We start from the raw sequence: 14,692 nt of genomic DNA on the forward strand, positions 1-14,692 counted from the left end.
CAATTAACCAATCCTTTAAAACCTTGGAATGGAAGTGTCTGAAACTTTTTTAGTTTTTATATTGCAACAGAAACAGCCTATTTCTAATACTTCAGAAAAACAGATCTAACTGCTTAATCTGAGGATAGCAGTCAGAAAGCCCAAGATGGTTCCAGAGATATATTTGTCTCTTTCCTTTCTGCAAGGCCATGCTATTGCCAATCCTAATATGCTCTGTGAGCCTGTAAATCATGTACAAGACGTGACCACTTCAGGACTGGATTTTTATGGTTTGGTGTCGTTGGGTTTTTTTAATATATCTACGTCTCTTCTACATTTCCTATCCAAGTTGGGAGGATGCAAACACAGCTGCAATCTTTCAGTACCTAGTGAGTGAAAATTTAATGCCAGAGACTGTCTCAAGCACGGAGCCACACGGATACTGGAGGTGCATTTCCCTGCATGTCCCACAGCCCTAGCTGGGCAAGTACAGTCCATACTGAAAAAAGCCACTGGCAGAGATTATTTCTGCTGAATATTGTCTGCCTCCCAGGAATTGATTTCAGAAGAAAAATCCCTAGCTTTGCTGATGCAAAGAAAAATAAATACAGTATTTAATAAAATAAAAAGTTAAGGCCTCCTAGGACAGCGGTTGTCTTTAAAAAGTCAGTGCCAACAATATTCTGTATGCTGGGGCATACACTGATTAATTAAAAAAAACACCTACCATTTGATTTTCCTGTTTTTAAAATCCGTTATCTTCTGGGAAGTTATGGTGGTGGGGTTTTTTTGAAGCAGAGATGCTGAAATACTTACAGGTAAAGAAAATAAATAGGAATTCCCCTTCCGATCAAATAGTGTTGTTTGTCAACAGAAGTATTTAGACTGTATGTCCAGCAAACATGTGCCATTACAAAGTGCTTTCCTTTTAAAGGACGGCTGTCTGTTCCTTCGTGAGTAGGAAAAAATAAAAGCAATACTGGAAACAGAAACAGTCACTCATTTCTTCACTTCTTACAGGAATACACACGTTTCATTCTGATGAATGCTTTACACGTGGAGGGCAGCCCATCTCCAGCCAGAATTACTCTTTCACAAGGAAGTCTCTCCCACAGACACAGAACTTGAGCTGACAGAGAAAATGGGACCTCACAAGAAGGAAACAAAGTCTTTTGAATAGAACAGGATTGTTCAGGTTGGAAAAGACCACTGAGCTCATCGAGTCCAACTGTTAACCCAGCACTGCCGATCCCCCACTAAACCACGTTCCCAAGTGCCACATCTACACGTCTTTTAAATACTTATAGAGATGGCGACTCAACTACTGCCCTGCACAGCTTGTTCCTAGGCTCGACCACCCTTTCAGTAAAGCATTTTCTCTATATCCAACCTAAACCTCCCCTGGTGCAACTTGTGGCCATTTCCTCTTGTCCCATCACTTGTTATTTGGGAGAAGAGACCAATTTCCCCCGGGCTCCAATCTTCTGTCAGGTAGTTGTACGTTGCTGGCTCACGTTCAGCCACTATTGACCAGCACCCAGGTCCTTTTCTGCTGGCCAGCTTTCCAGCCACTCTGCCCCAGCCTGGAGTTGCAGGGGGTTGTTGTGACCCAAAGGCAGGACCTGGCACTTGGCCTTGTTGCACCTTGTCCAGTTGGCCTCAGCCCATCCATCCAGCCTGTCCAGATCCCTCTGCAGAGCCCTCCTACCCTCCAGAAGATCAACACTCCCACACACCATGGTGTCATCTGCAAACTGAGGGTGCCCTTGATCCCTCGATCCCCTTGTCCAGATGATCAATAAAGATATTAAACTGGCCCCAGTACTGAGCCCTGGGGAACAGCACTGGTAACCAGCCCTGGTTGGATGAAACTCCATTCCCCACTACTCTCTGGGCCCAGCCATCCAGTCATTTTTTTACCCAGGGAACAGCACACCCATCCAAGCCATGAGCAGCCAGTTTCTCCAGGAGAATGCTGTGGGAAATGGTGTCAGAAGCTTTAATAACGTCCAGGTAGACACATCCACAGCCTTTCCCTCCTCCACCAGGCGGGTCATGCTGTCATAGGAGTAGATCAAGCTGGTCAGGCAGGACCCACCTTTCACAACCCCACGCTGGCTGGGCCTGATCCCCTGGCTGTCCTGTATGTGCTGTGTGATGACACTCAAGATGATCTGCTCCATGACCTTCCCTGGTACCAAGGTCAGGCTGACACACCTGTAGTTCCCTCGATCCTCCTTCTGGCCTTTCTTGTAGGTCGGTGTCACATTTGCTGACCTCCAGTCACTTGGGACCTTCCCCTTAGCCAGGACTGCTGGTGAGTGATGCAAAATGAGCTCTTCCACCAGGTCCTCGGTACCCTTGGGTGGATCCCATCCCGCCCCAGAGCCTTGTGAGCATCAAAGTGGTGTAGCAGGTTGCTGGCCATTTCCCTTTGGATGATGGGGGCTGCATTCTGCTTCCCACTTCTGTCTTCCAGCTCAGAGGGCTGAGCTCCTGGAGAGCAACTGGTCCTACAATTACAGACAGAAGCAAAGAAGGCTGACAGATACTCCTCCCTCTATTCACCCCCTCTGCCAGCTCTGGCCCTAAGAGGAGGGGTTCCTCTCCCACAGCTGTGCTCACCATCTGCTGTGCCTGCTCCTGCTGGGGTTTCTTTATGGGGGCAAAGCTTGGTTGCTTTTGGCCTGCCCGGGTCCCGTCAGCCTCTGCTGCACCAGCTGCGGGCTCCTGGAGGCTCCCTTGGCTTCCCCTGCGGTTCCCCTGGTTCAGGAAACCGGAGCTGCTCACCTTGGCATGTTATCAGACCATCTAAAAAACTGTACCTGTTGTGCTCCCCAGGAAATCAGGAAAAGTTAATCCTACTTAGCAGTGGTAACTCAGGGAGCATTGTCTCCATCTGCTGCCTCAGCCAAAGACACTGGGACGGACAGTGTGAGCGAGTGTGGGTCAGTCTGCAGCAGTAAGGACACTTGCCACACAAAGGCTGCAACTAAACAGGAAGCCAAAGTCAAACAAGCTCATGGCCTGATTCAAGACCAGCCCAAGCACCCTTTCTTGCTGCTGGCAAGATGTGAAGGCAGTGAGTACCTTAAAGGCTACTGAGCCCTTTGCAGGACCAGGCCAGAACATGAAGATCTATAGCAGAAAGCTGTGTTACTGTGGGGATTTTTTGCTCACTGGGTGCGTGTTGCTTCAGTTGCTGTTTTAAAGGTCTTGCGTGAGTTGTACTCCTAAAATACAGCAACAAATGCGCCGTGCAAATGCTTTTGCTGAGTGAAGCCACGTTGCGTCTTCCTTTCAGAAATTAATAAATAAAACACAAATTGCATACTGAAACTATTCTGCTCCCTTCCAAATCCGCTGACTAGTCAAGCACAGTCCTCAGGCACGGCCCCGACTCCCTCCTCCCAGCAGCTCAGAGCTGCATTGCGCAGTGCCTGCTGCATGCCGGACAGCAGAGAGCGGGCTGGCTTGGTGCCTCGAGATATTTCTGCAATCCACTCCGCACTTCACACGTTTGCTCTGGCTCAGTGCACAACTCCAGGTTCCACGGCGCTCTCTTCCGGAGTTGGCAGCTGCGCCGGCTCCTGCAGATCTGAACTGCGCAGGATGCTCCTCGGGGCAGTGTTGGTTCCCACAGCAGAATTCCTGTGCCTAAAGGATGCTCACCTGTGTGGGAGCCTGCGGAGCAGCCCAGCTCCTTCCCCCTCTGCTGAGAGCGCTGCAGACGTTCCCAGCCTTTCCCAGGAGCTACAAGACAACCAGGAGAAGAGCAGGCATCCTCAGAAGAGACCGCTCCGCTCTGTTTTGCCCTTCTCTACTCCTGCAGAGACTCAAGATGGCAAATCCCACCAGGCTGCACATTTCTCAGCATGGCCACGATTCACCTCGGGAGCAGCCCACACCCAGTTTGGCTCTGAGACGGGGTGATCAGTCCAGTCCCAGGAAGAGGCAAGCACCCAAGGCCGGGCTGCTGCCCCTTGCCACTACAATGCTGAGGCTGCCCTGTGTGCTCTGCCAGGGCTCTGCTGGAGCTCAGCACTGGGCAAGGCTGGGCCTGCTCTCACCTCCCACTGCTGTGGCAGCTTTGCATCAGACGAGCCCTTTCCGAGCAACCAACTGATCTTTCTGCTTTTTCAGCTGAGTAAGACTCTCATCCAGGCAAAGAGATTGCAGTTAGTGATACAGATCCAACTGGCAAGAACCAAAACACTACACAGTCCCAGCTGAACGCCTGTATCTCCACAGGATGTTTTGTCTGCCCCACTCTTCGTTCCTTTTTGGTTGGAAATGCAATTGCACTTTCTTCCTCATCTAGAAGTACCATGACTGGGCAAAAACTGGTGAGTGGGCTGTATTCAAAAGGCAGTGCAGTCTGGAGTTGATGAATGAAGAATTGCCCTTCTTAATTCCAAACCATACCAAAAACCCCATAAACAGGACTTTACATCATTAAGAAAGAACTGACAATTTAAAAGTGAATGTACAGCTTATTCACAGGGTGAGAAGGAAGGGAATCTTCCAACTGAATTTGCTTTACCTTGGAAATGATTGAGGCAGCAAAGCATTTTCTGTCATTACCTCTCTGTCCTTAGCCCCATTTCATCTTAAAAATAAATTAAGGAGCCAGAAAGCAGGAAGAAGACAAATGATAATTTTTTTTACTCCTTGAGGAACTGGGGTGGTCCTACCACCATGACTGTGACCGTTGGTTTGTTCATCCATCCATCTGTCCCGCAGCACGAGAGTTGAGGTTTTACAGAGTCTGTGTTCTCAGTCCTGCTCCGAGCTGGCAGGGTAGAAAGCCGACCTGAAGTGCTAGCGGCTGCTGTTCTTAATCGCTTCCTTCGCTGCAATGATCAGAGGGGTGAGGCTGGAGAGGGGCTTGGCTAATTTTAAAAATGGATGCTGCCCAAAGGAATTAAAAAAAAAAAAAAAAGAAGAAGAAGAAGAAAAGAACCATTAATTTCCAAACTCAGTTCCTCACAGGCTCAAGAAGGATTCCTCTGGTTACAAGAAAACCGATACCTGGGGCAGCTGTTTCCCCTGCAGCCACTTCCCATCTCACCTGCAGAAGCTCCTTGGCAGACCCTCGCCTGTCCACGTCCATCTCCAGGCAGCAGTTGAGGAAGTCTCGAAACACAGCCGACAGTCGCTCAGGGTTCTGCAGCTCCGGGGTCCCGTTTGTGGCTATCAGATACAGTGCCTGGAGAAAAAACAGCACACTGTTTCATTCGTACCCAGAACTGCTCACAGTGACACCAGTTTTTAAGCTCTGGTCTCCAGTGGACGTTTTCTTCCCTGGCAGAGGGCTGGAGATGATCTTTCTACACCAACAGAAAGAAAAATCCTGATGCAGTCACAGCTATTCCAACATCAAAATGATCTTGCCTTGACAGCTGATTTCATTGGCTGACCTAGTCAGAAGGAACTACATCAGCAAACACACATTTTGCTTCTCCAAGTATTGACACCAGCTTTACAAACTATTTTTAAAGAATCAGTGTGGTCTGAATATATTATTTCAAAAGATTATTACATAAAATGCATCTCTGCAGTGTTCACTGGTCCCTAAAGTACACTTCCACAAAACAGAAGTCATCAAGTTTTTTGCTCTATTCTTGATTAAAAAAAAGAAATCTACCATCTTACTGTTGGATAAAGAAGCAGAAACATTTGGAGCCTCATGTTCAACACAGAAACATGAAGTAGCATGCACAAATATATTATGATGAAAATGCATAATTGGGTAGACAGGAGCCACCTGCAACTATGTCTTTCAGCAGTCTTTACATTCCAGATCAGCTCCACTTATGTGGCAGAAGAAAAACTTTTAATGGTTTCATCAGAAAAAGGAGTAATTCCATCCCCATGGTAACCCTCTGCTAATTCTGATACTCAAGTAAATGCATTAATGATGTCCCCATCCCAGAAACTGCCAGGCAAGAAACAGGAGGTTTGGGTAGTTGGATTATTGAAAGCTCAGGCTTGATGACATGGAGAAAGTGGCTGGGCTATGAAAGAAACATGTTCATTACATTTTTCAAGAAATATAACAACTACTGTGTGCCATCAGCTAAAAATCTTTGCTGCAAAAACCAGTCTTGCTTACAAGCTCTCCTGTTTGGAGGCAGCTGAGACTGCCTCCAGAGAGTTCCGTGCCTGCAGGTAAAGCTGCAATGCTTTTCTTCACAGTTCTTCAACTGGAGAAACTTGCCACTGAAAAATTCTTGTCATTCAGAGATACAGCTCAAAGGAAGCTCAAAAAGTGCATGACAAATTTCAAGCACCGCTGAAGGCCAAAATGGCAAGTCTCTGCACTGGCACATGTCACTTCTCTTCTAAGGTTCTCCCAGTGATGCAATCAAAGCTACAGCAGGTGCTGATGTGCTCCAGGAACATTTCTAGAAGTGGGCCTTCACAGAACTAGTTCAAGCTGATGTGAATGGGATTTTGTCTCATGTAAGACAAAATATGGCACAGACTAGAAAGACAGTGCTATCTGACAGTATTTCACCTTACCCTGAGAGGATTTTCATTAAGGTAGGGAGGTTCTCCTTCCACCATTTCTATTGCCATGATCCCAAGTGACCAGATGTCCACCTTGGGGCCGTATGCTTTTCTTGTTACGACTTCTGGTGCCATCCAGTAAGGAGTCCCCACCATTGTGCTCCGTTTACTCTGCTCTGGAGTGATCTGAGCACAGAAGCCAAAATCAGCTGAGGAGAAAAACAAACACTGTTGAAGCCAGTTTGAATTATGAAAGCAAGCAAAAGAATTCCCCACTCTAAGTCTGAGAATGCAGAGCTGAATCAAGCTGGAAAAGCGGCCGTGCTCTGTTTCCTCAGGGCTGTAGCCAGGGAAATACAGAACTGGCCTCTTAAAGAAACCCTCAAGTTTCACACAGTGGCTTTTATTCATTCACTTGAAGCTTTAGATTGTAACTCCCTCCCCTCTGGAAGGGACACACACAAACCAAAGCCACTCCTGACACCTTGTTCCTCCCTAGACCTCTCTGCACGTTGCAGCTGTGCCCTTAGCTCACAGCACGCCCACAAACACCTCTTCTGGGGAACTGGCAGTCACTCCAAAGCAGCCCCACACCACATGCCAGGAACACTGCACTTGACCAAGAACACCTACTCAATTTGACAGATCCGTCCATCCCAAGAAGAATATTGTCACTTTTGATGTCTCTGTGAATCACTTGGTTGGAATGAAGGAAATCCAGGGCTTGCAGGCACTGATGGAGAAATAAGAAACGGGAGGGTTAAAAATTCATAATGTGATTTCATCACACAAAAACTGAAATGGCTCTATGAGGTTCCCTTTCCAAGGGAATGGAGAGTATTGGGCAGAACACGGTGCTGTCCAGAGGAAGAGCTTGCTGCTTCAACACTCTTACAGTCCCATCTTTCTCAGTGAAGGCATCAGCTTTAAAAGAGACACGTCAGTTGTTGCTACACACAAACACAGACAGAATGACACTGCTGCAGTGGACGTGCCCTTTCTTCTCTGCATAGTAACAGCAACACAGAAACAGAAGAAGCACCCTGTCCATGCAAACCAAAGCACAAGGGGGGCCCCTCACCTCCCGACAGACAGCAGCTATCTGTCCTTCATCCATACACGTCTCGGTGACAACGTCGGTCAAAGAGCCTCCAGCCAAGTACTCCATCACCACCCACAGCTCGTCACCCACAAGGTAGCTGGAAGGAGAAAACAGCGGTGTGGAGATGAATGTGCACAGCTAAATTACCCAATAATCATAGCTCTACAGCTGATTCTTGTTTCCAGCTCACTTTTAAGTGAAGACGGAATAAAATGAATAAAGGACATTCCTTCTGGGTTCTACAGTACTTGGAATCTGTGCAGTCTAAATGGGAGAGGCACACCCAGGAAAAAGAAGATGTCTTAGGTGACAAGCAAGTGAAAAATGCAGTTTAGTAATGGTGAAGATAAAGTGAGAATCAGCACATGCCACCAGCCAGTTCACCATCTTAACTCATAAATTCCACCATTAACTCTGGGAACAAGGCAACACAACTTTCAGAGTCATCCATGACAGGAGGGTGGGCACCACTGAGGACAGGAGTTGGTCAAGTGTTTGGAAACTTGCAAAAAGATACATCCAGAAACAGGAAAGAAAATTTAAAAATTGGCAAATTAGGTGTTTCTGGAAACAAGAATCTAGTCTTCCTGGTGTCCACAGCAATGGAAAATTATTGGGAAAAGCCCAAAGGAAATAATTTCTACCTAAGACATAGAAAAAAGCAAACCCCAGAACAACATGGAGGCAGTGAACTGGCATTCAATTAAGTAAGATATGTCTGATTCAGGTTTTTGAAAACAAGGCTTCAAACCACAAATGCCAGAAAAGATTAAAGCAGAGCCAATGCAAACTCCTCCCATCCACTGGAGATGAGCAGAGAAATAATAAAGAGCTCTGCCAGTGACCAAAGGAGTTTTCTGATCATTGGCTTGCAGTGTGTAAACAAACATTCACCTGATAATACCAGAACTACTTACCTGTCTAAGTAGTTAACAATATTGGGATTCTTATTTTCCCTCATGACCAGGATTTCATTGATAATTAGTTCCTTTTTGGGCTGCTGTTGGAGATTCATTTGCTTTATGGCCACCTAAAATTACATTGAAAACCATTAACCTGAGTGGTCTGTTGCACAAGATCAGAATGAACATGGAATGTGTAATTATATGATTTTTGATTGTATCAGCAACTGCTGCTATTCTTGGTTGTTCAACAAAGCAAACACAGACATACATTATGCCATCCTAAAAAGATCGTTACGGTTCCACAGCAAAAAAACAATCCTAGCACTTTCCAACTTCTTGCTTTTGCTCTTGTAAAGAACATCTGTTACCACACTTTACACTTGCAGTTACTGTCACAGTTTAAAAGGAAATAATCCACGCTTTGGTATTTTTAGGGATATGCCCAGGGTTACAAGGAGGGCTTAGGGATTTAGACCCCTTGGAAACCCCAATGTAAGCACAGTTAGCAAGTGTATCACTGCAGGTGGATGAGAAACTACCAGTAAGATTCAGATCTGTCTTTCTTGACAGCCAGAAAGGATAACTCAGGAATCTGGAGCTGGAGCCCCAAAGAGCAGTGGGATCCTCCAAGACACTTCATTACTAACAGGATGACTGTGAGGAGCTATCATTGACACCAGAGCAACACACCACTCTACTCTTACCAGCAGTATGACCGAAACACAAAACTGTGCCCCAAACATGATCTCTCCTTAATTATCCTTTGAAGATCAAGCACATAATGGAAGAAATGGTAAACACTATTACTGTCCAAACCTGGGCCTGAATAATGGCAGTCGCCATCAGCTTGTTGATGCAATAGATTTAGTAATTAAGACTGAGCCAGAGTGTCCTTCTCTGGAAGATACCACTGCCTTCCTCCTTTCTGGTACTTAATATGGACAAAGTCTTTCTGAAATTAAGCGACGTAAGGAAGCTACTTATTCCTCACAGCAAGAGGTGAATCTGTGACCACCTTCATGTGACCTGTCTCACCGTGACAGATCTTTCAATATTACAAGTTGTATTGCTAACCTATCTGTGGCCACATGCACAGGCACATTTTATGCTGCAGATACAGAGCTAAACTGTACATCTGAACCAGCACTCTCTGTAAAAGCACAACTTCCAGCACACTGGGGAACAGACAGGCAGCAATTTCTAAACCAATACATTTACACTGGCAATCAAACTTATCTACTTTTTATCAGCACAAAAGCTTGCTGGGATTTCTCAACAGATCTCTCTCCATTAAAAAAAAAAAAATTCAGGGATTATGTAACATGGTACCAGGGTGGGACCAACAACAGTGCAGAGAGCACCTGTTCTGAAGACAGAGTAAGTAAAAAATAAATCTCTTACACCTGGCCTTAAAAATTATGGGTGAAGCATCCAGCCAAGCACAGAGACACCAAAGCTCTTACTGATCCTAGAAATCCGCAGGCACCTTTTCAGGCATTTATCAACACCTCAGTTCCAGCACTGCTGGAAAGCATGGCCATGGCAAGTGTTCAGTTACTGAGGCACAGAACCACACTGCCCTTAAAGAGCCTTCACTGAAAAGCTGAAGACAGCAGATGATGGATTTTGCCAGCTGACACCAGCACAGGCTTCAGAGGAACAGCTTTTGCAGGAAAGACCTACTGGCCACCCAAAGCTCCCCCCACAGCTCAGACCAGAGGGGAAAGCACTCAACAGCTGCAAAATCTGTGGGGATTTTTGACACTTACCTCTTGCCCTGTGGCGATGTCAATGGCCGTATAAACAGTTCCTGAAGCCCTAGAAACAAAACAGCAGCAAAGAACTGAGAAAAGGTTTAGTCCCTGGGAGTGAAAGCCAGCCCAGAGAGGAGATCTCTGCTGTCTGGAGTGTTTAGGAAATACCTGGGTTCATTTACTCTTCAATCAGCAGCACAGCAGCCCACCAGCCCTCAGCCATGCAGGGTGTCCAAGACAAAACTGAGGTCCAACATGAAGGAAAAGGGTTGGTGCAAATCTCCAATGGACACACCAAACCATTTCAGTTCAAAACCTAAGGGGGGAGTGTGTCTACAAAAACTGGAATGTAATAGATTGAAATCTTTTCCATTTTGCCTTGTTGTATTTAGGTGGGTTTTTTTTCTTTTTTCCTTTATGTCTGTGTGTGTGTGTTTTTTCCATGAAATGTAACGTACAGTCCAGTTGGGCCTTCTCACACCTCTTATCTGAATCCATCTGGCAAACTTGGGTAATACCACCCTCTCATTCTGAGAACCCTGAACACATGACAGCCATTTGAGGAAAGAATCTCATCCCAGCTTTCTCCAGCATGCAAGGAAACAGCTCTCCAGCCATCCTGAGAGGTCACAGCTACAGCAGGTCAAGGCATCTATTGTTTCACACACAAATGGAGAGGGACTCAGAACAGAGGATCCTTACACAGCTTCTTTGTGTGTGAAGAACCGTCAGAAGCTGCTTCTGTTTGGTGCACCAGACACGTGAAAGACTCTTCATGGTGCTCATGTTTTGCTTCTGTGGCACACACAGGTGTTGTATTGCCACCAGAAATAAATGGCATGCTCACCTGCAGCCTGGACAGTGTGTTTTGCCATCTGCCCCTCATTCCAAGATGTTCTTCTCCCATAAGGACTGCAAAAGCCCCACTCAGAAGAAACCCTTTTGGGTTTCAAAGCAGCTGGGGGCTTGTAAACCCTTTTTTCTAAAGGGCTTCCTTCTAAGCTAAACCACAGCTTTCCTTCCATCATTTAAGAAGCCCATGTCTGCACAGGCAGTGAGGCAAAGGAGAGCCAGGGTGTGAATTCTCTGTAGCAGGAATGCACATCGAGCAAGTGTCCCACTGACTGAAAGTGCCAAAATCAGTTTGCTCCTTTCCCCATGATTCCCTGCCTTGTTTGTTTACCTGCAGGCTGAAATATTTCTGAAGCAGTTTAATTCAACAGAGACCTTATGTCTGCGTTGAGAACAATTCTCTAATTGGGCACACTATGTATTCTTTCAATATAAAGGCAAATGCATTTTCCTATGGCTAACTGACAAGATTAATCCAATTTGTTTTCATAAAAAGTCAACAACACTTATTCAGAATCGCTAAAATCCTCCTGAGCAAAGTCCTATTAGGCTTTATGTCAAAACAGCTCCTGAAATTAGGATGTTTTGGGGATGCTCCAGGCCACCTGTGACGAGTTTAGATAAAGGTAATTTAAGTAAAGCTATGAATTAATTGCAAGGGCTCTGCAATTCTGCATTATGAACTTTTACTTCTAAGTAACTCATTTCTGATCTGTAACTTTTAATTGGTTCTGCATTACCTTGGGTTTACTGCAGTGAGGGAAGTGCACGGCTCACTATCAGATCTTGCCACTGTGATGCAGTGCAGTACAAAACCAGCCTGCTCGTGGCTCCACACTAATTTGTCTTGCTAGCAAGAGCTACCACTGCTTGAGCAAACACATCCTCTTTATCAAGTGCCAGTTAACTAAGTTTCTTCCAGTGTCAGCAACCTTTTCAGTCCTGAGCTGGAGACACATGACAAAACAGGGACTCAGCACTGACCTGTTATGCAGCACAGGCCTGTGAAGCAGAACTCTTCATTGCGAAGTGGCTGTTTCTTAACTTACCAGCTGCACAAGGCCATGAAGTGCTTTGTGCCAGTCAAGTTGCTTTTCCTTAGGTAAGCAGTCGCTCCCTTCCTGCAGTTCTCTGAGCAGCCACAGCTCTGCCTGCCTTGCAGAGCTCTCATCAGCAGTGACGAAAAACCTGCTCACTTCCACCACCACCGCCTGCTTTCAGCATAACTCACGGCAGAGGTGGGCAGCTCTGGAACTGGCACCTGCATTAACTGTGCACATCAGCACCTTCTGAGGCAGTGCCTCACAGCCCAGCCCAGCTGCAGACAGAAATGCCAACTCCAGCTGTGCAGCACTTGGGGTGCTCCTGAGTATCCTGTCTGATTACTTTCCTGATGATTTTTTGCTTCAGGATCTTTCCCTATCACTGTAAATTGACCTGTGGTATTACAGGCATGAGCTGGTTATGACAGCACACTCACTCCTCTCTAAGGAGGGCATGCAGTCTTCAGGCTCTACTAAAAGCTGGAGGAAATTAATTTAGATACCCTTTTAGTCCAGGTATTGGCCACTTGTCTTTCCACCAGCTGTCAAGGTACTCCAAGGCTCACTCCTAGGACTATCAAAATAAAAGATTGTGAGGGTGACGCTCACGTTCTCACAGTGACAGCAGTCATCTGCTTCACATGCATGTTTATTCTGCTCTCACTTCTTCAGCTGACACTTCTCTTTTGAGAGATGGGAACACCCCCAAGTGTCCACTGACATTTTACAAATGACAGTAGGAACCAAAGCTTCAAGCAAAAAGCAAGCTGGAATTTGAGAAGGGGTTTTTATACAATGAATGGAGCAGAGACACCTTCCCACAAGGGCCTTACCAAACCAGAGAGATCCAAGATAAAACTTGCCAGAGAAGGAGCATGAGCATGTGCCTGCCCTTCTGCAGCATGGATCCATTCTAGGTCAGCAACAGGCTACCCTGAGCTCAAACCTCACAAATAGTTAAGGCAGAAAAATATCTCCTGATGCCAGTACACAGCTTCTGTCCCACACTGACAGCGGCATGATCCTGGTGGGACACAGATGGTGCCAGCCCTCCTGGAACTACAGCACTGCCAAGGAAACTCTGATGGTGCAGTCAGTCCATATTTAAAATGCAAGTCAGATACCTATTTTTAAGGCAAGCTCTTTTGTTCTTGCCTCCTCACACAGGAAGTATTTCAAATCAATCTGGTTTACAGTAAGCAAAGGGGAGTTTCAAAAGGGAATAGCCTGAGTGATTACTTTCAGTACAGGCCTAAAACCTGCAGGATCCATAAAGGACCTGCCATCAGGCAGATGATACATTTTTCTCTCAGGTGCATCGACACTCTGCCTATTACTGAATTTTTGCTTTTTACTACCTCTGCTAGAAAAGAGAGCTTTTTATTTCATCTCCTGTTTCGGTTTCTAAATTATGTGGTTATAAGCCTGACCACTGAATACTGTTTTAAGCAAAGTGTCTGAAAGAAATGTTATTGAGAACTGTTATCTGAGTTGCTCTTTTAGGTAATAAAGTTTTTTCTCCTTTATTGAGTGCGGTCGTATTATTTTCAGACACAGAAAAATTATTTCTCCTAAGAAAATAAGCAAACAAGTGCCACACACTTGAGGGACAGGAGATTTTCCAGGTCCTGCTACTTGCCACAGACAAGATACTGCCAGTATCAAGTTAACTTTGATGATGCCTTCTGACCACAGTTGCAAGTTCTGATCAGTACTGAGAGACAGAAGCATCTAAACACATCTGAACATGCTTGGAGCTTGCCTGACTTCACACCTGATATTACACCATCAAAACACGGGACCCGTGGCTCTGCATAAGCAACTGGGATTGGACTTACCCTTGGCCAATTTTTTCAAATCGAGTGTATTTCTTCTTCGGATCTCCCACGCTCACAATGCTCCCTGAAAGAAACAAAATGCAAGATGTTGACTCCAAAAAGGAGACCCCTCCTTCCAGCAGATCCAAAATGCAGCCCCGGTGCTGAGCCCTCTGTTAGTCAGTTGGGTAACTACAACAAGAGCAACAGCAGAGGCAGCTCCACAGCACAGATGGCCTCTGCAAAGAGTGATTTCCTCCCGTCCTCTGAAGGGTTACCTTGACAGGCAACTAAGCATGGAGAAACGTTCAGAGCAGACAGAGATCAGGAAAGAACAGGTACCAATGCAAGAGTTTGTCCTCTACAAAGATTAGGGAGAGCTGGAACAACAGTGCCTTTATTTTCTCGGGAATTGTCAAGGTTAACCAGGTTCTGAAAGCACTACACCATCAGCTTGGGTTCCAGACAACCTGGTTCCTCTGACCTTTGCAGGCTGGCACGGCAGGGCAGGACCACTTCAGGATACTTGAGACTGTGCTGGAATCCCGGGCAGGCTCACTCTGCCATCCACAGTGGGCACTGCCTGGCGTTCCTGGAGCGCTGGGAGAGGGGAGCGAGTGCTGTGGGGCAAAGGAAACCTCCTCTCCTGCAGCTCCCATCAGCACTCTTGCCAAGGGCTGCAAAGTTATTTTAGCAGGGAGCGCACCAGATGGTGTTGATGCCCTGT

General features: G+C 46.2%; 1 protein-coding gene across 4 annotated transcripts in view; it reads right to left on the reverse strand.

The window, feature by feature from the left end:
• Positions 1-4,622: 4,622 nt before the first annotated feature.
• PAK3 (p21 (RAC1) activated kinase 3) overlaps positions 4,623-14,692 on the reverse strand; it is a 112,577-nt gene continuing 102,507 nt past the window's right edge. For all 4 annotated transcript variants that reach the window (XM_027888381.1, XM_027888379.1, XM_027888382.1 and 1 more), the window contains exons 8-15: positions 13,987-14,050; positions 10,269-10,317; positions 8,512-8,624; positions 7,574-7,691; positions 7,126-7,225; positions 6,505-6,701; positions 5,051-5,188; positions 4,623-4,890 (exon numbers count right to left, since the gene is read on the reverse strand). In XM_027888381.1, coding sequence (XP_027744182.1) covers positions 4,801-4,890; positions 5,051-5,188; positions 6,505-6,701; positions 7,126-7,225; positions 7,574-7,691; positions 8,512-8,624; positions 10,269-10,317; positions 13,987-14,050 — 869 coding nt within the window. In that variant the 3' untranslated portion in view covers positions 4,623-4,800. The remainder of the gene's footprint in view (positions 4,891-5,050; positions 5,189-6,504; positions 6,702-7,125; positions 7,226-7,573; positions 7,692-8,511; positions 8,625-10,268; positions 10,318-13,986; positions 14,051-14,692) is intronic.

The sequence above is a fragment of the Empidonax traillii genome, unplaced genomic scaffold (assembly GCF_003031625.1).
Source record: "Empidonax traillii isolate 1590-97213 ecotype Southwest subspecies unplaced genomic scaffold, ASM303162v1 scaffold237:size1322474, whole genome shotgun sequence".
NCBI lineage: Eukaryota > Metazoa > Chordata > Aves > Passeriformes > Tyrannidae > Empidonax > Empidonax traillii.